The following is a 23,461-nucleotide window of genomic DNA, read 5'->3' as shown; positions in this document are numbered from 1 at the left end:
GGAGGGAGTAGCCCCTCCGGACGATCTGCAGCACCCACCTGTCCGAAGTGACAGTGCGCCAGTGAGAGTGGTGATGGCGAACCCTGCCTCCCACTGGCGTCACATGGGCAGAAAAGCACGGACTAGGAGGGTTTAGAGGCGGATGCTGCGGGGGTAGGTGTGGACTGGCTCCGCTTGTTCCCCCGACCGCCTCCACGGCGGTTCCCATGGCCGTCGCCGCGCGGGACGACAGTTTGCGGCGAGTGGCTGGCGGCACGTGTGGGGACGCCCCTTCCTTGGCCACGAAAGGAGCGAAAGGCACCCACTTGCTGGCGCGGGGCCGAGAGGCCCAAGGACTTGGCCGTAGCCCTGGAGTCCTTAAAGCGCTCAAGCGCGTGGTCTGCCTTGTCGCCAAAGAGGCGACGGCCATCGAACGGCATGTCCATGAGTGTATTCTGGACGTCTGCCGAGAAGTTGGCGGATCTCAGCCAGGCGTGGCGTCGTATCGCCACTGTCGTAGCCATCGCTCTGCCCAGCGAGTCAGTAGTATCCAGTCCGCACCTGATCGAATACTTCGCTGCGTCCCGGCCCTCCACTAGGGCTTGGCTGAGTTTGGCCCGTACCTCCAACGGACACTCTGGCAGCAATTCTGCCACCGTTTCCCATATAGAATGGGTGTAACGGCCCAAGAGGCATGCGGTGTTTGAAGACCGCAGTCCCAAGCTAAGGGACGAGAACACCTTCTTGCCAAAAGCCTCGTACCTCTTGGATTCCCGATCGAGGGGAGCCGTCGGGAAGGCGGTCTGGGAGTTAGAGGCCTGGATTACCAGACTCTCAGGGGTGGGGTGGGTGGAAAGGAAACATGGGTCGCCCGGGGCCGGGCGGTGGCGTCTGGCCACGTTCCTATCTACAGGCGAACCTGTAGCGGGCCTGGACCAAGTGCCCAAAAGAACGTCCGTCAAGACCTCATTAAACGGCAGCAGAGGCTCCATGGAGCATGACTGCTTAAGGACCTCAGTGAGGAGGTTAGTCCTCACGGACGCGACGGGGAGCTCAAGGCCCAAGGCCTTAGCAGCCCTCATCAACACCACACCATATGTTGCGCCCTCCTCCGAAGCCACGGTAGGAGGAGAGACGAATCCAGTGTCTGGAGAGGTGTCCAGGCCACTGGCCTCCCCAAGGTCTCCTGTCCAGTCCATGTTAGACTGACATTCCCTTGTCAGAGGATCCTCAGATCCCTCCCAATACTCCTCTTCCCCCATCTCCTGAGACTCAGGGCCATAAGTGAATGAGGACGGTTCATGGGGATAAAAATCTCCGAACGGCGTCGGGATCGGTGCCGATAGGCGTCGTCCCGACGTCGGAACCGATTGAGAGAAGGCATCGGGGACGGCGCCGGCCAAGGCCGACGCCGGAGGGGACACCACACGGACCGACGCCGGGGGGGTCGTAAGGTCCACCGGTGACGATCCATCGCCCGACGAGGGCCCAGCGGTGCCGGGCCCGAAGGCACCGACGCCGCCGGAGCCGCTGTACCCTGCGGCGCCGAGCCCGAGGGCAGCGGCGGCGTCGGGATCGTGGAGCCCTGCGGCGCCGGGCTCGAAGGCGCCGGCGGCGTCGAGGCCGGAGCACCCGACGGCGTCTGGGTCGAAGCCCCCGACCCACTAGGGCCCCCAGACGGGTTCACTGGGCCCGAAGGCGCCGTGGAACCCGTCGGAGAAGAAAGGGACCTCATGGCCATGAGGAAGCGCTCGATCTCCTCCGGCGTCGCGTTCCAGGACCGGGGGGTATGGGGCCGAACGCGGCGCCCGCGACTCACGAGGAGCCGCGTGGGCGGTGTCACCCGGACCCCCGGCCGCGTCGTGCGAGCGTCGGGGGGTGTCAGAAGAGTGATGATGTCTCTTCGACTTCTTATGCTTCTTACCTGACGACTTGGACCCGGAGGAGTGGCGCCGACTCCCGGAGCTGTGACGGCTCCGTCCCCGCGACCTGTCCTTCGACCTCCCATGGGACCGGGACCTCACAAGGCGCGGGGCCGACTGGCGGATCTCGAGTCGCCTGCGGGACCGCTCCCGCCTGGCCTTCCTCGAGAGGGCCAGACAGTCGGAGCAGGCCTCGTCGTCATGGTCGACGCCCAAACACATCAGGCATAAGCGGTGGGGATCCGTGACCGACATGGTACGGTCGCACTCGTCGCAATGCTTGAAACCAGGCATCCCTAACGGCACCGGAGTCGTTAAGACTTCGAATGGATCAAAAATATCAAAAAGGTTAGTCAAAAAGTGACTAGGGAACTGCTCTTTCCAGATCTGCGCTGGCTGGCGCGGAAAAAAGAAGAACGGACGTCAGCACGCGGAGGAGGCGTCTAAGTACTCCGACGACGTCATCACGGCGCCCACGACGCCGACGACGGACGCGGAGCCGCAGACGACGCCAACCGACGCGCAAGGGTACTGCTACGCAAAACTTTCCGGATCCAGTCTGACGCCTGGGCATATTCTAAGGTAAGGAATCTATCACTAACGTGTCTCTTTCAGATACCCCTGTACCCCAACATCCAAACCTAACCCTGAACCCTAAAAATACCCCAAAAAAGAAACCAAACCCTGAACCCTAAAAAAAAACCCTGTACCCCAAAACCCAAACCTGAACCCTAAAAATACCCCTGTCCCCCAAAACCCAAACCCAGCCCTGAACCCTAAAAATACCCCTGTACCCCAAAACCCAAACCCAACCCTGAAACCTAAAAATACCCCTGTACCCCAAAACCCAAACCCAGCCCTGTACCCTAAAAATACCCCTGTACCCCAAAACCCAAACCCAACCCTGAAACCTAAAAATACCCCGGTACCCCAAAACCCAAACCCTGAAACCTAAAAATACCCCTGTACCCCAAAACCCAAACCCAGCCCTGAAACCTAAAAATACCCCTGTACCCCAAAACCCAAACCGCAACACCCAAAATACCCCTGTACCCCAAAACCCAAACCCAGCCCTGAACCCTAAAAATACCCCTGTACCCCAAATCCCAAACTCAGCCCTGAACCCTAAAAATACCCCCGTACCCCAAAACCCAAACTATATATATATAAAATTACTTTAATTTATTTTATTTATTTTTAATATTTTTGAAATTCAAAAAAAGGTTAAATAAAATGATATACTTACGTTGTAAAGGCATGCGTTGTAATAGCATCTGCTATGTAATATCATGCGTTGTAAAGGATCCTGCGTTGCAATGGTGTGCGTTGTAATAGTTGCGTTGTAACGGTGGTTTCCCCTACCGGGGGCTGAAGCATGTATTTATACCACCCCTGGGAACCCTTCCAAAATGGCACCACAGGTTTGCACTAGCAGCCTGGATAAGGTAGTGTAAGCACCCCTTACTTAGATAGTATATAGATAGTATATATATATATATATAGATAGTATATATATATATATATATATATATATATATATATATATATATATATATATATATATATATATATATATAGCCGCAGCTAAGGGGTTAGTGATCAAAAACTGAAATAATATTCCACATGACAAACGATGATTTAAATAAACCAAAAACTCCAGTATGTGCGTGATGAGGAACGGATCAGCCAGGGGGAGATGAAATTCTGACAATCTGCACACCACGGACCCCAGAACTACATCTCCTTTCCACAGTAAACAAGGATCCCTTGAAACCACCAGCAAGGCAGATATAATCTAATTGTGACTCTAATTGCACTACTCTCTGAAAATGTAGATCTCTTTTTGATACTCTTTGCCACGCTGACAGCCATTCAATCAAGATGCAGTAGACTTCATCAAGAAAACAGAAGGGATCCTGTACAACTGGGACATATAATGGCTTCTGACGTTGTCTAATTGTACACCAACATTAGCCACTAGAGCTGAATGAATTTTACTTAAAAAGAAAAAGGAAAGACCACATAGTACCGACAGGAAATATTCTAGCAGTAGCCAAAATTACTCTTACAGAGAATGTCTTCCTACAAACAAAAGAGACTGCCACAGGATGTTTATTTGCAACAGAAAAGGCAATACTCTATATGGCTGAATGTGAAGAAAAAAATATTCTATATTAATTTGTATGGCAACAATATCAATAAATGATATTGCAATAGAGAATATGTATTTTGCATCTGGACAGGCAAGAATGAAGATATAAGGGAGTTACACTCACTGGCTTAACACGTAATCATAATATATTAAACTTAATACGTACGTAAACAAGAAAAGATCACTTTCCTTGATGGCACAATAACATCTGAAGAAAGATATCTAGTGATAACCTTGTACAATACACCTACTGACAAAAATAGCCTACGCCAGTATAACATCAAAAAACAATGTGATGGATGGAATGCTTAAATTAATCTACACCACTGGTGATCGCTCTGGGCCATGTCCCAATACACTGTTTTTCGCCAAACATGCCACCTCAGTTTGGGTACTGCACTATGCATATCAGCCTTGACCCTGCTCCAACGGGAACAGTCCAACCCGAACTGCTAGGCTAGGTCCGCCCTGAATTGGGGTACAGTGACCCAGGACCGGTTGCACCCTTATTTGGGGCTCATCAGCCAGTTGTAGCTTGATTTCAGTGGCACAGTGAGCTCGGAACCCACGTCTAGGCGTACCCATCACACTTAGGGCAATCAAAAAACAAAGTGATGGATGGAATGCTTTAATTCGTCCCAGCCACTGGCTATCACTCGGGCCTGCATCCCAATCCATTGTTTCTCGCTCACCATGTCACCTCAGTTTGGACCCAGCTATAAGCAAATCGGCCTTGTCTCTGTCACAATAGTCACAGTCCAGCCCTAACTCACAGGTCAGATCCTCCCAGAACCGGAACACAAACAACCCAGGACTAGTCTTAAATTGCTTGTGTCCCAGTTCAGAGCAGACCTGCCTTGGCAGTTCGGGGTGAACTGTTCCTATTGGAGCAGGATCAAGGCTGATTTGCATATGGCTGGGTCTAATCTTAGGTGGCAGCATGGGCAACAAAATGATGGGTTGAAATGCTACCCGAGCGATTGCAAGTGGTTAGACATATTGCAAACATCCTCCTTTTACCCTTTGGGTGTTTGATATTATCTTTTAACAGTTTCCACCCAGGAAGTTTGAAACATAATCGCCAATACGGCCAGACCATGAGGATGTGCCAAACTTGTTCCACCAAAATTGAGGATTTAAAAAAAAGAAACCTAAAAGGCAAACTACTAACAGGATATCCTTGAAAAATCGGGAAATATGCATGCAAACAAACATCGTATACACCACTTGAGGCAACACTGGAGAAAAAAACCCAGAACTCAAGCATTTGTTGCTACTTCGACCAACCAACCAGGAGAGTCATTGTCCTCAGTATGGCCTTCCCTTCCCTTGTACATATCTTAATCACCTTGTACTTAATACGCACTCAACTGTATCACTGAGCACGATATGTCACTTGATCACTTTTCACCTTGAAACTTCACTTTGTTGACAGCTCTCGATTTAAGTATGGGTAAGTGATAAATGATGCAATTTATATAAAACCACTCATTACCCATCTAACTGTTCTCTTTCGTGTGTTCCTTATGGATAAAATCATTTTTTGGTGTTACATGTGAGTATTGTATATAAGAAATAAGATAACTGAATTACTTGTACAAGAAATGTGCTAAGCATACCTGACAGAACCATTGTTTTTCTGTAATACATACCCAGGTTCTGAGGGACACAGGGTCACCCCATTGTTTGCTTGAAGATGTTTTTTGAACATGCTTAAGCGTGATTTCCCCAAGGTTTTCAGTGAGGAACTGGGGTGTCTAAGAAACTATGAGCGCAATATAAAACTTCTGCAAAATGCTCAGCCGATATGTTGCAAAGTCAGAAGCGTACCAATTCCTCTGAAGGACTGTTAAAATTAATAGAAAACTGAATTATAGAGAAGGTGGAAGGTACAGAGTGTCTGGGTCCGGTTGCTGCAGCCAGGAAACCTAATGGCAGCTTGTGCTTATGCATTGACTTAAGACAACGGAACAAGAGTGTGGTTGTGGATAGGTACAAGTTACACAACATTACAGAGCTGTAATTATTATTAAGTGGTGCTAAGGTGTTTAGCACCATTGATCTCACCTACGCTTATCACCAGGTTGACGTAGAAGAATCCCCTAGAGATTTAACCACATTTATTACACCCTTTGGTGTCTACAGGTTTGTTAAGCTTCCATTTGAACTGTTTTCTGTAGCTTTAGTCCTCCAGCGGGTTATTGAGAGGGTGTTGAAAGGTATTGATTGGGTGTGCATCTACCAAGATGACATTCTAATGTTTGGAAGAGACGAAGCTGAACACAACACTCACCTAGAGAGAGGTGTTAGGGAAGTATGTGACAATAATCTCACTATCAAAGTGGAAAAGTGTTAAGTTTTGCATTGATACCATTAATTATCTGGGTCATATCATCACAGAGGAAGGTATTAAAGCTACGGTTGAACACGTTTCCACCATTAAGAACATGAGTTTTCTGTCATCTAAAGAAGAATTTATGAAATTTTCAGGGATGGTGGAATATTATGGAAAGTTTCTGAGGAATTTTAGCTTAGCATAAACATAAGAACGCTTTTGAGGAAGAGTGTGGCGTTTGTATGGGATTGTAGTTGTGAGAACCAGTATCTTCTGATAAAGTAAAGATTTTCTGCTGCACCCAATATGAGGAACCTTGATCCCAAAAATCAAATCAATCATAACCACTGATGCAAGTAAAAAAGAACTAGGTGCAGTTCTACACAACATGGTTCTGATGGCATGAGAACTATTATGGTCATATACCAGAGCAGTCCAGCTATTCCAAGGTGGAAAGCAAAACACTTTCTGTTTATTGGACAGTTAAGCCTGATCATAAACCCCTTGTCAAAATTATTTACAAAAGAGGGGCTTGAATTAGTTTATGGGTGCATTACAAAGTGGGTCATTGCACTGCAGGAATAGTTTTGTTGTAAAATATATTCCGGGCGTGGAAAATGTAGTAGCTTATAGACTCTCAAGACTTGTTCCTAAAGAGAACGATATGGTGTGTGATGATAATGATCTGTTAGAGAATGAGTTTGAATGGGTGTGCTTTTTGGAAAGTGAAGCCATTTCTGAGATGGCGTGAAGAAATGGTTGCTGATTTTGTTTTGGCTGAAGTGGTGTTACTGATTCAGAATGGCTGGCGCAATAAGAAACGGATCAGAGACCGCCAAACGTTATTGATGTGTGTGTGTGATGAGCTTAGGCTGTCTAAGGACAGGTTATTTTGAGGCACAAGACTAGTACCTCTGTATAATCTCAGGAAAGAGCTGATTGGTACAGCCCATGAGACTCATCAAGGCATCACCAAGAGCAAGGAGAGGCTTAGGGCATCTTATTAGTGGCTGGGAATGGACAAACAGGTAGAGAGGTCCATTTGTGATTGTCTTCCTTGTGCAATGAGTGACAAATCTAACAGCCCAAGAGTGCAACCCATGGCTGTAGGAGAGTGGCCGCCACAGCATTGGCAAGATGTTGGACTGGACATCTTGGAGCCAATTCATGGGAATGGTCAGCTGGTGTATGTAATTGCGGTAATACTCAAGATGGCCGGAAGGTCTGCTTCACAACGGCTATTGATACCAAATAGGTCATCACGTAGCTGGAAGAACTTATGTCTGGAGAGAGGACACTGGAAACAATTCTTACTGACAACGGGGTTAAGCTGGTGTCTAAGTAAATGGAGGAATTTCTAAGAAAAAGAGATATGCAGCATAAGAAAATGTGCACCCTATCACCCAGAGACAAATAGAATGTCTGAAAGGTTGAATAGAGTGCTCAAGGAAACGAGAGCCATGGCAAAGTCCAACTTACTGAACTGGAGGAAAAAAGTACTAAAAGAAATAGAGATGTACAGAGATACCCCTCACAGTACCACTGGGAGCACTCATTTTGAACTCTTCCAAGGAAGGTCACCCAGCATTACTGTTGAACCACGAAGTGTGTGTAAATATGAAGCATTAAGTTGGAAGACTTGTGGTGGGGATAAGGTACACGCTAGAGAGGAGTCTAGGGTGAAGTACAGGAAGGAAGGTTTAGATAAGAGGAAAGTGGCGAAGAAAATAGAGGAGACTTGGTAATGATAAAGCGTCCCGCAATGTGTGGGGGTGGTCTTAGTTTCTCTATACCTATACATGCCATTATGGTTTTAAACAATCCTACAAAAACTCAAGACTTCCGCATATGGAATCTATCTCAACAGGGTTGTTATGTACACAAAAAGTCTGATGTGCCTAGGGTTTTGGGTAAAAAAGTTGAATCTGAGGGTAAGGTGGAAGATGCTGGGACACGTGCGTCTGAGAGGGTTGTGGAAAAAACAGATATCTAAAAGGCTCTGGATGAGAACTTCTGAAGAATAAACTTCTTTTCAAACTGCTACCGTGTTCCTCTTGGATTTCATTGTAAGAGGATGCTACAACAACCATCTCACTGGAATCAAATAGTAAGTGCCTCACCACAGCCCAGTTCATTATACTAGTCAAGAAGAAAAGACTTAAAAACTTTTAAAACACTAAATGTTATAGAACCAGTAAATATGGGTTCAAAATGCATTGACTTATCCAAAGATAAATGTACACTGCTATTCTTTAAATAAATTAGACTTGCTGTCTCAACACTTGACACACATCATTAGTGGTGAATCCACTGAGTTGAGTCCACTACATAAAAAAACTATTCCATCCTGAACCCAATGATTGGACTGAAGTACTCTTGATACTCACTGATATGACCAACTGTTCCCCTTTTTCTCTCGCCTAATTACTTTTGTGAGCACGGCACACATCATGCAGCCCGGTGATGGGTTATTCTTCACTACAAAGATACTATTTACATTGAATGTATTTTTCACTTTGCCATGAGAATATGTGTTTTGCCCTTAATACTATGAAATGCTTTAAAAATGAGAATGCTACTCCATGCTTAGGAGAGTTAATAGGTGTTTTTCATTATAAGAATATTGTCAGGTATTGTTTTATAATAAATTAAAGTGGTACAATTATCACATTATGACATTTGAACCTAGTGCATATGTAGGATAATGTACATACTGATCTACAGCACAGGCAGCTCTTCTTGTGATACACTTATAGTAGGAGACCTAGTGTTTTTTGTGCTTTATATAGGCCCAATCAAAGTCTTACATAAATACAGGAACATCGAGGCAGCCTCCTTCCCAGTTGTCTAAAACAGGAACATTTAACTTATTTTGTTCCAATATGAGGTAATTGTCAAAATAAACTAATTAGAGTCTCTCTGGGACAGAAACTAGACCGATAGTGCGCTCTTCTTAAGGCCTATAGCAAGGTGGAATCAAATGCAAACACACTCTCAGACTGTACTGACCAAACTACTTGGGACCAAGGGTTAGTCTAAATCTTACAGTATGGGAAACTTGTGTTCAAATTACAGTTGTTTTGAGAATCACATTGATGAAATTGTGAGGGGGGTCTTGAAATGTAAAGTGTCACAGCATTATAAATAATGTGATAATACATAAAAAAAATACATTTTGAATGAATGCAGAAAACAGGTGGACTCATTTGGGAAATACAGTCTGTAGCACCAGCTTTGAAATCTCTGGTTACACCACAGATGATTGCAGCTCACTACACTAGATACTTACATCAGCCGACGAAGAGATACTGCCTCTTGATCCAGAAGTACTAGCAATCCAGTGTCCATATCCACTGTCCAGCCCTTCTACATTAATGTCTGCCAAATGCTGTTGCAGGGCTGTAGGAAATGCCACAAAAATGTATAATTCAGACAGCAGAACCACAACCACATACAGTCCAGCATCAGCACATTAGATAAGATCCTTCCCAAAACAGCAATTTTAAGATTCCATAAGAAGCAGAAGGATTTATATAATTTTAATACCGTCTGACTTTCCTCTTAAGAACTAAAAATGTGGTAAGATTTCTAGAAAGATCAGCCGAATGTTTTAACAATACAATGAGCAAAAAAAAAAAGGAAAGAATGACAAGTGGAATTATTTATTGTTGTTGCTGAGCCATCTTGTTTTACGTTTTAATCGGATATCTGTATCATTTTTTCACTGAATGTGATTTCAGTGCAACTTGACACAGTTCAACACTACATTGGAAATGTAAGCATAATTAGAACACCAAAATGTTTAGAGCTCTGTTAAAGACAATGGAGTAGCTCCCATGGTGTAATGGCTGGTAGAAGCTCGAAGCATCATCATTCCAATGTCTGTTCACAGCTGTTTCTCTGAACAAAGACCTCCCGAGGGGTTTTCAACCTCCGCGGGCTACGGGAGGCCTTTGTTTTACAAATTAGAACATTCCACCCTCTCGGGCGGAATGTTCAAATAGCTTTAGAGCCCTCCGCAGGGGGCTCAGCCAGCCATTAAAGCCCTGCTACCTTATTAAAAGCCCTTGCCTTTGGCTAGGGGGTTAAACCCTGGAATGGGACTTTAATGGCCGGTAGAATCCACTACATCGGGCTCAAAGGCTATATTAGAACATTAAAATGTTGAGAGCTCCATTGAAGACAATGGAGTAGCTCCAGAGTTTAATTGGCTGATATAAAGCATTCTGCTCAAACATTCCAAGTTGTGTCTCTATGTTTCTCCCTTTTTTAATTTAGAATATTCGACCCTCAGTGAGTGGAATGTTCCAAAAACCTTACATCTCTTCTGTCTCGGACTACACTGGTTGTTAAAGACCCTCTACAAGATCTTCACTGAATCCACTGCAGCCTTGGCTTTCTTACAGAAAACTCCTCCATTACAGGGAACAGTTCCCGCTCAGGAAACCGTCAATAATAGTTTGCCTCTTAATGAGGTGGAGTGGTTGTCGCAAAAATATGAGGGAGGTACACTAGTACTTAGAAAAGGGATGGGTATGTGTAACACGAAGCAAGAGATCCCTTTTCAATAGGTCAGAAAGCAAACCTAGTCAAAACATAAATCCTACAGGCATACCAGAGTTAAAGAGTACGTGATATAAACAACTTCTACTAAATAGACAAAATAGAGAGGGAAAGCTAAGACAGAAAAAACTAACTTACAGGCTGTTGTGTTATGGTGCAATGATAATCAATAAATTCGCTATAAAACATATAATCCAATATATCATATTATTATTAAAACCTTAAAACAAATTCTTGATAGTGCTCATATATTGAGAAAATACAAATGCATAGAATAACAGGATCATGTAAAAATGATTTCATCAATACAAGAATGTCATTCTCTTTATGCATGTCATAAAAAAGTAATGAAAAAACAATATACTTGCAAATAGATAAAAAATATACAGAAAACTGTTGAAGCTGCATTTCCGTGAAAGTTAGATATATCGTCACCTTCTTCAGGACGAAAAATTCAGTTTATCTATTGGTGTAGAGACCCTAATGGACGTCTTCTTGCGCAAACAATGGCGTAGCACTCGGAAGAAAATATTTGTGTATATATATCTATTTTTCCTCAAGAACGTTATAAGGATGGATAGATATTCTCCCCGGTCTCTTATTTTGATAAGAAAACTCAATACGGGAGGAGCTAAACGCGCATCCGAGATGGCCGCGTGAGCCCAGGGCTCCCGAGACCCTCACCGCCTTGCGCATAAATCCTGAACGATATCCTGACTACAAAGACGGGTTATTGGAGATGAAGCTCAGCTGATGGAAAAGTCGCTTTCGAAAATTGAATCGGTCTTCGGGAACCGCTACTACGACATCCTGAACTTTCGAGGCCCACCCCATGGCGACGCCTGGGGCTCGAGTCGCAAGGATGCCCAGGCAGTAGTTGAACAACAACGGCCCACTGGGCTCAGCTTGCTGCCTGGAGTTAGCTTTCGGTCATTGGCCCTGTCCTGTCTCGAGATCAATCTGGTCGCCAGAGGTCTAGCTGAACTCTGTGAACACTGTGTGCCAACGGTCGCGGGCGATTGTGTGCTGGGCCACGGCTGCTGGCGCCTGCTTCTGAGGACTCCGGTGGGTTGACAACGAAGGGCCATTATCACCAGGTCTCACAAGCCCCTCGGGGGCACTTTGTCCAACATGGCGGGCCCGATAATGAGAAGCGGAAAACCAAGACGCCTCTCCAGGGGGGAGCAACTCAAACAAACGTCATGGATCGTTATACCAAGCCTAAGGAGTCCCCTGGTGCTACGAGTAAGACTCTGGATGAGGCAAGGAAGGACCCGGCTGCGTCGATCGAGTTGACCCTGCAGGATGTCATGGGCGCCATTGCTGGTATCAAGACCTCCATTGGCCAGCAATATGAGGCTCCCGCCCTTAAGCTCGACACCGTGGCCATTGACGTCAATTTGATTAGAGCAGACTTATCGAAAACTTATGAGAAGGTCAAATATTTAGATCTAAAGACCTCCAGCCTTACGACCGATGTGTCCGACTTACAGACGGAGGTCGGCAACTTGCGATCCTCCAATGATCTCATGGCTCATCGTCTTGAGGATTTTGAAAACAGGGCCAGACGTCATAATGTACGTATTATTGGGGTCCCTGAAAAATCGGACAATCCTTCTGCAGATCTACTTGTGGAGGACCTCATTTTAAATCATCTCGCCCCAGAGGCCTAAGTAAATTGTTTGCTGTGGAACGTGCGCACCGGGTACCGATTGGGAAGCCAAAGCCGGATGCCCCTCCGAGGCCGATTATCGCCAGGATTTTCAACTTCAGAGACAGAGACGCTATCCTGCAAGCGTCGCGGGTGGGTGGCCCAGTGAAGTTTGAAAACACAACAGTGAGATTCTACCCGGATTTTACCCAGTTCGTCCAGAGACAGAGGATGGGGTTTCAGGGGGTGAAGCGACGCTTGAGAGACATGGGCTTGAAATATGCGATGCTGCTTCCAACCAGGCTCCGTGTCGAATATGAGGACCGGACGTTTTTCTTTGATCGCCCTGAGAGCGTGAGTGACTGGTTGGACACTTTACCAAAGCGGAGCGATCAGACGGAACACTCGGGTGGAGCTGAGGGTGGCGTGCCGGAGCAAGAATGACAATGTGGTTCCTGATTTCCGAACATTTAACATACCATAAAGCTTGATTTGATATCTTTCATACTTATGTGACTTAGGGCGGCATACCCGAGGGTGGCGGGGGGAGTGGAACTCTTTCCTCCCCTGGGTTTCTTTTTGTAGACTAGTTTAATGTTAGGGCGACAGGCACACTGGGGATTTTTTTTAGGTTAACGCAGGGGTGCAGGGTGGGGGGTGTTGTGACGGGATCATGTTGGGGGGGTGGAAGGGGCTGTTTGGGATTGTTTTATTTTTTCCCAAGGCAACGTTGATTCTTCTGTCTGGGCACTGTGTTCGCCATGGGGTGGATTCTGCATTTGTTGCTGGGATGGGGGTAGGGGGGTAGTGGGTTGAAACTGCTGTGTTGGAATGTCAATGGTTTGGGGGATAGGATAAAGCAGGGAGTAGTGTTGCAACTGTTGAGGCGCCTCTCCCCTGATGTTGTATTGTTGCAGGAGACGCTCTTGATTGGAAACACTTGCCATGCCATGAACCGGCGAGGATATCGTCTGGCTGTACACTCTGGGTTCACTACTGGCTCTAGGGGCGTGGGCATCCTTGTCAAGATCTCCCTCCCTTTGGAAATAGATAACGTGGTCCTGGACGATAGGGGGTGTTACGCTGCTATCACAGGGAGGTTGGAGGGGAGGACGGTTTCGCTGGTTTCTGTATATGTCCTGCCGGGTCTACAGACCTCGACTTTTACTGATCTTGGGCGTATGGTACTGGGGCTCCCAGATGGTATTCTGGTGATGGGTGGAGATTTTAATTCAGTTGTCTCCGGTAGTGTAGATCGCTACCCCCCCAGAGACCTCACCAGGTCGCAGTCCTGGTTAAGTGGGTTTTCGGAGACTCTGGGCTTGGTAGAATGTTGGAGGTTGATGCATCCGGGACAGACACAGTACACTTTTCACTCTGGTGCTCACATCAGTCTCTCCAGACTTGACTATGTCTTGGTGCCGGCGGCGCAGGCCTCCTCTGTCAGGGAAATTAGACATCTGGCTCGGGGTATATCAGATCACTCCCCATTGTGGCTCCAGATCGGCACTAGTATGAGTGTTGAGGGACGGGTTGCCCCGATCAATCCCTGGTTTCTACGTGACCCCAAAACCCGAGCCTGGATCAATACTTTGCTGAGAACGAGGGGTCCGTGTCCTCATGTGTGTCATTGTGGGAGGCATTTAAGACGGTCATCCGAGGACAGGCATTATTGTTAATTGCTGGTGCCAAGAAAAGTAAAAATGAGGAGGTGGTCCGCTTAGAGACTGAAATAACTGAGCTAGAAAGGAACCTGGAACTGGGTGTGACTCGTAACAAACTTCATGCCCTCAGCCTCAAACAACTGGAATATAGGGCCCTGGTGACGGACGCCGCCAAAGTCATGAGTAGAGAGCAGCAGGGCAGACTGTATGATGTGGGTGATAAGGCTGGGAAACTGATCGCTTGGCTGGATAAAAAGGAGAGGGCAAGTCGTGTGCTTCCTGTGATTGAGAAACTTGATGGAGTGTGTGTGACTGATCCGGCTGAGATTGTCGAGTGTTTCGCTGAACATTTCCGTAAGGTGTACTCCCCAGTCTCCGATAGACCGAAGGAAGACTCCCATCTGTTGCTGCGTGACATTGCGTTGCCTCGCCTGTCGGATTCGGATAGGGACTTAATGGATGCGGTATTCTCAGCTGACGAGGTGGCCCTCGCTATTCGCTCTGTGCGCTCGGGCAAGGCCATGGGCCCTAATGGCCTGCCCACCGAGCTCTACAAGCTGCGTCCAGACAAAATGGCGCCCTATCTCCTTGATATGTTTCTAGAGTCGCGAGACGTTGGCTTCCTTGCTCATGATCAGCGTCTTGCTACCATCGTGGTGATTCACAAGGAGGGGAAACCGCGAGATCGATGTGCGTTGTATAGGCCCATTTAGCTCTTAAAAGCAGAACCAAAGATCCTCGCAAAGGTGTTGGCAAATCGCTTGATAAAAGTAATTAGTGACTTGATTCATCCGGACCAGTCCGGTTTTATCCCACATCGCAATACAGCACTTAACCTGAGGCGCTTGCATGGTGTTCTCGGTGGAGTGGCCATATCTCTGGGCCGCTATTGCAAAATTTGGTTTTGGTCCTGGTTTCATTAGCTGGGTGAAACGTTTGTATGAGGAGCAGTTGGCACAAGTGGTGGTGAATGGTCGAGTCTCTAAGCCTTTAGTTCTCGGGAGGGGTACGCGACAGAGCTGTCCTTTGTCCCCCCCTTCTGTTCGCCCTTGCACTGGAGCCCTTGGCTACCCGGCTGCAATGGAAGCCTTCTATGAAAGGTATTCAGTGGACCCCGGAGTTTGAGGATCGCATATCGCTCTACGCTGACGACATTCTGTTGTACCTTACGTCCCTTCGTAAGTCGTTGAATGTATTGTTTGATGTGCTCACATCGTTCGGCAGGAACTCCGGTCTTGTAATCAACTGGACCAAATCCTGTGTCTATGTCCTTTCGGGTGGTGCCCCCCTTTGCTGTGCCGTTGTCCTATCCAGGTGTCGCAATCGGGATTCAAGTACCTAGGGATATTTATAACCTTACATCCTGTGGCTCGTTATGATCGTAACCTGCTCCCTCCCCTCCAGAGGTTAAGAACTGATGTTGCGGGCTGGCTTAGGCTACCGCTCTCACCGCTTGGGCGTGCAGCCCTCTTTAAAATGATATCCTTACTGCGATTTTTATACGCGCTCCGGAATACTTTCGATGTTGTTTCGGCGAGTTATTTTCAGGAGGTCGAGAGTTTGCAGAGGCGATTGATTTGGAATGGACGCTCGCATATTGCCCTCTCCAAGCTCACGCTTCCTTGGTACGACTGAGGTATAGCACTTCCGGATATCAGGCGATATTACTGGGCCTCTCAGTTGGGAGCGATTAATCATGGAATGTATGGACCTGCCTCTAATCATGCATTCGAGATGGATAAGTACCGGTTACCGGGTGGGGACTACAACAGGGTCCTTTATTCCAAAGCAGCGGGTAGGGAACTCTTGGGACCTACCAAGATAGCGGTGCGAGTGTGGTAAGATGCGAGTGCGGCAACGGGATGGGGGGACCCGTGCAACTCCGCTTTATGCGTCTGAAAGACTGGGTTCTCTGTGGAAGACTAAAGGATTTGAAAAATGGGATATGATTGGCATTAGCAGGGTGAGTGACCTATGGGTCAAGGGTAAAATCAAGACCTTCGAGGCACTAAAGGTAGAGTATGAGCTGAGTGATAGAGAATTCTTCCGTTATGCCCAGATTACCCACGCGCTGAGGTCGGTTTTTCCTGAGGGCAGTGACATTCCCGAATCCTCCCCACTAGAAGATCGGGTGCTTGACGGCCACGTGCCCGACAGCACCATTTCTTTGATACACAAGAAATTGATTAATAATCGAGCGGATCTGTTGGTGCGGCTTCGAGAGGTTTGGACTAGCGATGGTTTGGAATTGGATCACGAGGACTGGCAGTTGGCGCTATCCTTGCCGAAAGAGGTCGCGATTCCGGCCCGTCTTCGATTCGTTCAACTTAAAATCCTACACCGGATATATGTCACCGGTCCGCGCTTGATTCACATGGGTTATTCAGTAGATGGGTTATGTAAGCGTGGTTGTGGATTGGTTGGCACCTTCCTCCATATAATTTGGGAGTGCCCTGGAGTAGTGGAGTTCTGGAATCGAGTGCATGCTGTGATGGAAAGAGTCACGGGGCGGCATTGCTGCCCGAAACAAGGTGTTGCCTGTTGAATGTCTGGGAACCGAATGACTATGATGTGGCACAGACTCAGTGGGCGACCCTTGGGAATATGATTGCTAAGAGAGACATTGCACAGTTGTGGGGCTCCCAGCGGCCGCCCACGGTCTTGGCGTGGAAGGAGAACATGGATTGGTGTATGTTTAGGGAGAAGACTGTGTATGTGGCACGGGGTAGACCCAAGAAATGGAATAAAATTTGAGCCAGTGGAACTCCTACTGTGGAAACATATGCTCGCCTCCATTCGCGGAGACCCCAGAGGTTCCTCTCTCCCCCTGATCAGTCATTCTAAGTATTGTGTAACCGTCATGTTTACTGCTATTGTTTCCTCACTGGCCCCCCCTCCTGTGCCGATGACGTCTGTATTAAATTGTTCTGCGGTCTCTTTCCTTTCTGAACACATGTCCGAATGTAATGTCTTACTGCCTTGTGTGTAAGTTCTTTTTCTTAAAATAAAAATTATATTAAAAAAAAGAAAACTCAATACGTAGTTCAAAATCTCATTGCTGTTCATGGCAATTAAAAGTCTATGGTTGGAACAGCAAAACAATTTACGGATTAGTTCGCTGCCCACGACAATATAATTAACGCTTTCTCCAACACTACCTGGCAATCTAATCGGTATTGCTGTAACAATATTCTGCTTTTGCGTATTGCAATGTCTCAAGGTAAGTAGGCGCAACATTGAGTTATTGATGAACTTGTTCTAAAAAAAGGCGACCGTAAATCTAGTTGGCTAATATGCAAGTGCGTTAAAAAACATTTGCGACTTGCCATACATACTGTAGTGTATGGATTGTTATTTTCCTTCATGCTAATTGTATCCATCTGGGTTTTTTTCTATGGCTGATGTAGCACTAGCATTGATTGACTCTAGTTAGATCCCACAGTGAGTTACTCACCCTGAACGATTTGCATACATTATCGCGGAGTACTAATGTTTACACTATGTGCTTCAACACTGGCTAACTAGTTGCAATTTCCTTATCAGTGCTCTGGTCGCCCCCTGTTTTAGGCTGGGCTCTATATTATGCAATATGATACTTGTTAATATTTGTTTTTCTCTTCAACAAGCCGATTGTATAAAATGTTTGGGGATATCACTAGGAGTTCGGGTCCTGGTGTGGCTGGGCTGGGTGGGGGGTTTAGGGTGGTTTAACATAACAGCAAACCAATACTACATTTCAGCATGAGATTGGCAGTCTCTTTACAATATCCTCATAGTTTTGTCTTCCTTAAGTTTTATGGTAAACACACACAATTATTGTGATCTCCCCATAAAATGTGTCACTTGGAATGTCCCAGGTCTCCATAACCCTTGACAATGCGGACAGGTTCTTGCTTATCTCAACCACATCAGGTGGATATTTTTTTTTGGGGAGGAGACTCATTTACTGCCTGGAAGGAAGTCGCGGTTACATGCTGCGTGGGGTTCCTACCAAACGTTTGCCTCTTAAAACGTCCTATGCTAGAGGAGTTGCCATTATTAGAAAGCAAGTACCCTGTCAGCACCTATCGACCATTGGTGACCGTGACGGTCGATATCTAGTGGTGCAGGGCCCAATTGGTTACACATGTCATATTAATAAATACATATGGGCCTACCAAGGACAGCCCTTATTTCTTCAAGTCCACCCTAAAGCACTACTTGGCAATCGACCCACGTTCAATTATTCGGGGTGGAGACCACAATCTTGTTCAGGATATTGCATTAGATTGCTCAAATCGCAACGAACGACACCTCATCAAGGCTCGTACAGCCTTTCTCACTGCTATGGAACAGTTTGACATGATCGACCTTGTGAGGTCACTAAATGACGTAACTCGAGAACACACATTCCACTCCTCTGTTCATTACACCTCTTCACAGCCAGACTTTTGGGTGGGATTGAGAGATGTTGTGGGATGGAAAAAGAACGTCCAGCATCAACCCAGAACCTTATCCGATCACTCCGCGGTCATATTACAAATAGCCATGCCAAACAAATGGACATGCAGGCCACTAAGGCGCCTCCAACCCCAAACTTTACTAGATACAGTACTTGAGGAAGATATTCGAGCTGCCATTTAAGATTACATCACACTAAATAAGGGCTCGGTTTCTATCTTTTGGGAAGCCCTGAAGGTTGTCATTCGGGGGGAATGTATAGCTAAAGGGCATGGTATCCTCAAATCCACAAGAGGTAGACTTGCTAAATTAGAACAAAAACATTTGCACTTTGGAACTCCATTATGAGGAAACGAATGCTAATAGCTTATTAGATCCCATGTGCTCACTCATTAGTTTCAAGAAGAGGCTGATAGAGAGGTGAAGTTTCTGGGCAAACACTCACAGGCTAGAAGGTATGGGGTGGGTGACAGACTGGGACATACTCTTGCTATGTTGCTGAAACTCAAATGGGCTGCTAATCATGTTTATGGCCTGGATCCATCTGATGGGCAATCAGTGTATGATCCGGTGAATGTATTGCAGGAATTTGTTACCTTTTACCAGCGTTTGTACATTTTGTAATCGCTGGCGAATCCCAGGCATGTCCTCTTATTTAAAAAGACCGACCTTGGTGTGGTTAGATCAGGTGCAACAGGATTTTCTCTGTCAACCCCCAACCGAAGCAGAGATCAGATACATTATTAAACAACTGAACAACGGAAAGCGCCGGCCTCCCTATGAATTCTATAAAACACATTCTGAGAATTTGACACCCATACTGTGGCCTGTCAATGAAGAGGCGTTTCAGAAGGGTCGGATGCCTTTGACATTGTGAGAGACCATTATTATCACCCTCCTTAAGCCAGTGAAGCCTCTTTCTGAATGGGAGTTGTATCATCCACTCTCCCTTATCAATGTTGATAGCAAAGTTCTTGCCAAGATATTGGCAAACAGGCTACTCCCATTGATGCAGAAACTGATTTGTCCTGACCAGTCCAGCTTCATTCCTTGCCAGGCCACATCGGGTAACCTTCGCTCACTTTTTGTCCTTACACTCCAGCGAAACCTGGATATACCACCTGTTGCTGCGTTTTTGGATGCCGCAAAGACTTTTGATACTGTTGAATGGCCTTTTCTACTCACAGTCCTGTCCAGACTGTGACTGAGTGGGGCATTGGTAAAATGGGTTCAGATTCTGTATACCGCTCCCTCAGCTAGGTTGTGCCTAAATGATGGGCTACCTGAGCCGGTTATGATTGGCAGAGGTACATGGCAGCGATGCCCCTGGTCGCCCCTTCTTTTTGCCTTAACCGCTGAGCCCATGGTGCGTGCTCTGCATGAGTTTCATTGTCAACAGGGGTTGAAAATGGGATTCCACTATACACAATTATACAAGTATGCCGATGGTGGGATGCGCATGGTTAGAAATCCTGCAGTTAATTTGACTCCTATCATTGTGAAATGTGTCTGCTTGTCTGGCCTTTCAATTAATTGGGCTAAATCTATCATGGTCTCCCTAACAAAAGCTACTATTAGACCCAACATACCATACCCATTGCTTTCGCAGACTGCGCCCATTAGATATCTGAAGATTTTCTACCATACAGACATCCCCACTGTGGTCTGGGAAAATTATGGATGGTAGATGGAAACCCTGCAGTCCTAAGTTACCCTTTCTCTGGCAGGTAAAGGGGCTCTGATGAAAATGATTGTCTTGCCTAAGCTGCTTCATCGGTTTCAAATTATTCTCATTATGTTAAACAAGGCCTTCTTTGCTCAACTATGTTGGCTTATGATCAAGCTTGCATGGGCGGGCCGACAGCCACAGATAGAGTGGCACACATAGCAGCTCCCGTATCATGGGGGGGATTTGGGGTCCTACACTTTGAGGTGTATATCTGGTGGCACAGGTGCAATTCATCCACCACTGGTTTCAGAATAGCAGGCAGGGCCCCCCATGTTTTTATCGAGCGAGGCCTAATTTCACCCACTTCTCTTCCTGCTGCCCCTATGTACTGTTCCCGAGACAAACAATGGAAATTCACACCGTCTGTTGTACTGTTTGGGTAAAGAACAGGTTGTCCTCTTTATGTAATGTTTCCGAACCATATTCAACAAAAATACACCTCAAATAATATGATATGCTGCACCTCGACCGTACTTCGTAACGACTATTGAATCTTGAAAGGAAAAGTCTTAAAACATTACGTGATTTATTCACAGCACGTATGATTAAAACGTACCAAGAAAATGTAGGCGACTCCCCAGCCACCTTCCTGGATGTTCTTACCTACCATAGGCTCGCGCATGAAGTTCGCCGCCTCTTTACAGTATTCCCAGAGGAGTCTCTGGTGTGGCCAGTTTTGGCAATATTGCTTTCTAACCCGCTCCCATTTATCACATGATTTATATGCTGCAGTGATGGATAGCATGCTTATAGAGGGCCCCAGGGCTCGCACTCCATGGTAGGGTGACTTGGAACACTGCATTTTAGATGACCAATAGCAATTCTGTTTACAATAAACAAAGGAGGTGCCCCCGGAAGGTAGATATTGGCTAATTCATTCCAAATGTATATTAGGAGCAAACCTTTCACCTGTAGATCTCGCCAGCTATTTTAATAATGCTGATACTATGTTTTAGAGATGTGGTGCCTGGGGGGTGGATTTCCTCCACCTGGGATGGTCCTGCCCAGTGGTGGCCATTACTGAAATAAGATAATTGTAACGATATTAGACATGACAGATAACGCTTTCCAACTAGTTCCTATAATGGTTCGGTTGTGTTTTGTTAAGGCAGTACCTGAAATGTTTTGTAAATTCACTGCCACAGGTCTGCTATTGGGTAAGCATAGAGTGGCCATGATGTGGAGTGGTAAGTATTGTCCAAAATTTCAGGATTTGCTCACAGATATGTCACTAAGGCTCGCCCTCGACCCTTTTTTTCAGTTTGACGCATGTTGTTGACCCTGTAGCCAGCCGAGTGCAGGCAGCATTTGATGGTAATGGCCGAAATTGACATTGAAAATTGAATTGCCTCCTTGCTGTGAGTTAAGGTATGTAGCGCAACGCAAGGCTTTTAGGCTGGTTAAGCATTACTTATTGTCATTTCAGCATTTCCATTCCCCCCCTCGCTTGACTCACTCCCCCTCGACTTCTTTTTAGATTTACGATCCATATTGATATTTGAGTCATTGTTCTCAAATACAGTGCAGTGAGCGTTTATCAAGTAACGGTTATACCTGACGCGTGCAACCGTTTCGCTTCTTGTTTTTGTCAGCTAAGGTACGTTGTATTCTTTAACTTCTATCCTGCTAATGTGTGTTTGGACGATCTCTGGATTGACTAAAGTGGAATATTTGAATTGGTTCCCCCTAGCATCCCATGCCTTTTCAGCTCTTTTAACTAATGGGCCATTTCGACCTTTATTTATCGGTTCCTCATAGGCATAACATCCACTGACCGATCTATATTATGGGTATAGGTCCCTCAACTCCACATTTACAATAGTGGAGCTGTTGACGTACACAATCTAGTCGATCCCACATCAGTGGTGATCGTTTTAACTTGCCTTTTAATTGATTGTCCATTTATATGACTTGGTCTTGTTTTACTGGTTGTCTCCTCCCTCCTCTGTAGTTTTCTGAGATTCATTCCTCTGGCGATCGACCGGTGATTTAAGCACAGTCCTTTGCTGTTCCACGTCGTGAGCTCTATGGGCCACGATCCCATGGTAAACTTGCTTTATTACCATTTGAGTTTCATCATAGTCTAAATCTATTGACTATGTTGCACCACTTATTAATTCACCATTATTTATTTATTCAACAGGATTGCCCCTCACTTCCCTTGCCACAATTGTCCTGATGAAGACCCCACTTAAGGACTGAATTAAGCCTACACATAGGTGTCGAAACGTCGACGGTGTTTCTTTATACAACTTCCGGCACCTACCCTCTACAGTTCTGTACTGACTGTGTGTCCGTTGAAAGTTATCATGCGAAATAATCAATTATTGTATGCCTAGAATTTTTGGCTTTTGCATTTGTATTTTTGTTGATTGTTTTGTTAATTTGTGTATTTATCACTTATCTCTCCAACTGTGTTCATCATTCCCTCACACTCCCCTGAGCACTTCCCCTCCCTTTCCTCACCCCCCCTTCTTTCTGGGGCACCTATTATTACAATTGAGAAAAAAAAATTCCTAAAGTAACAGTGTAAGGTATTGTAAATAAACTACAGTACTTTCCGAGAAAGACAACTCTGATGTTTTTCTTGATGTTTTTCTTTAGTTTTTGAAAGTGTATGTATCATTTAGTGTTGGTTTGTTGACAACACCCTTTCTCTTTACGGGGATCCCCTTTACATGTACTGGTCGGAGACATATGCCTCAACTTTACCGCGGACTGCTCGTCCCTGTGACTTTTAGGACCCTCTGTGTTCCTATAAGTTGAAGTTAAATCCAGATTAATTACTATACCCCTCCTGCACTGTTACTGCATTAGAGGTTACTACAAGATATATCAGACTGCTTAACCTGTTAAAACATATTTGACTTTACATCCTCCCCATATGATGTGTTTTGATATTAAGGCATTATGGAAACGTCTGCTGTGTCTCTTTTACACTTCTGTAAATGTATTGTGATCTGTATGTACTGTAGGACTAGGGGAGAGGATGTAGCCTTACGTCTAGAGCGGTCGACCTCGGACCT

General features: G+C 46.0%; 1 protein-coding gene across 6 annotated transcripts in view; it reads right to left on the bottom strand.

Moving 5' to 3' along the window:
* Positions 1-23,461, bottom strand: part of TBC1D23 (TBC1 domain family member 23) — a 714,314-nt gene that overhangs the window by 272,639 nt on the left and 418,214 nt on the right. For all 6 annotated transcript variants that reach the window (XM_086934466.1, XM_086934463.1, XM_086934462.1 and 3 more), the window contains exon 13: positions 9,678-9,787. In XM_086934466.1, the coding sequence (XP_086790592.1) occupies positions 9,678-9,787 (110 nt within the window). The remainder of the gene's footprint in view (positions 1-9,677; positions 9,788-23,461) is intronic.

The sequence above is a fragment of the Lissotriton vulgaris genome, chromosome 8 (assembly GCF_964263255.1).
Source record: "Lissotriton vulgaris chromosome 8, aLisVul1.2, whole genome shotgun sequence".
Classification (NCBI taxonomy): Eukaryota; Metazoa; Chordata; class Amphibia; order Caudata; family Salamandridae; genus Lissotriton; species Lissotriton vulgaris.
The sequence above is the reverse complement of the archived record's forward strand: the minus strand, read 5'-3'. Positions and strand labels throughout refer to the sequence as shown.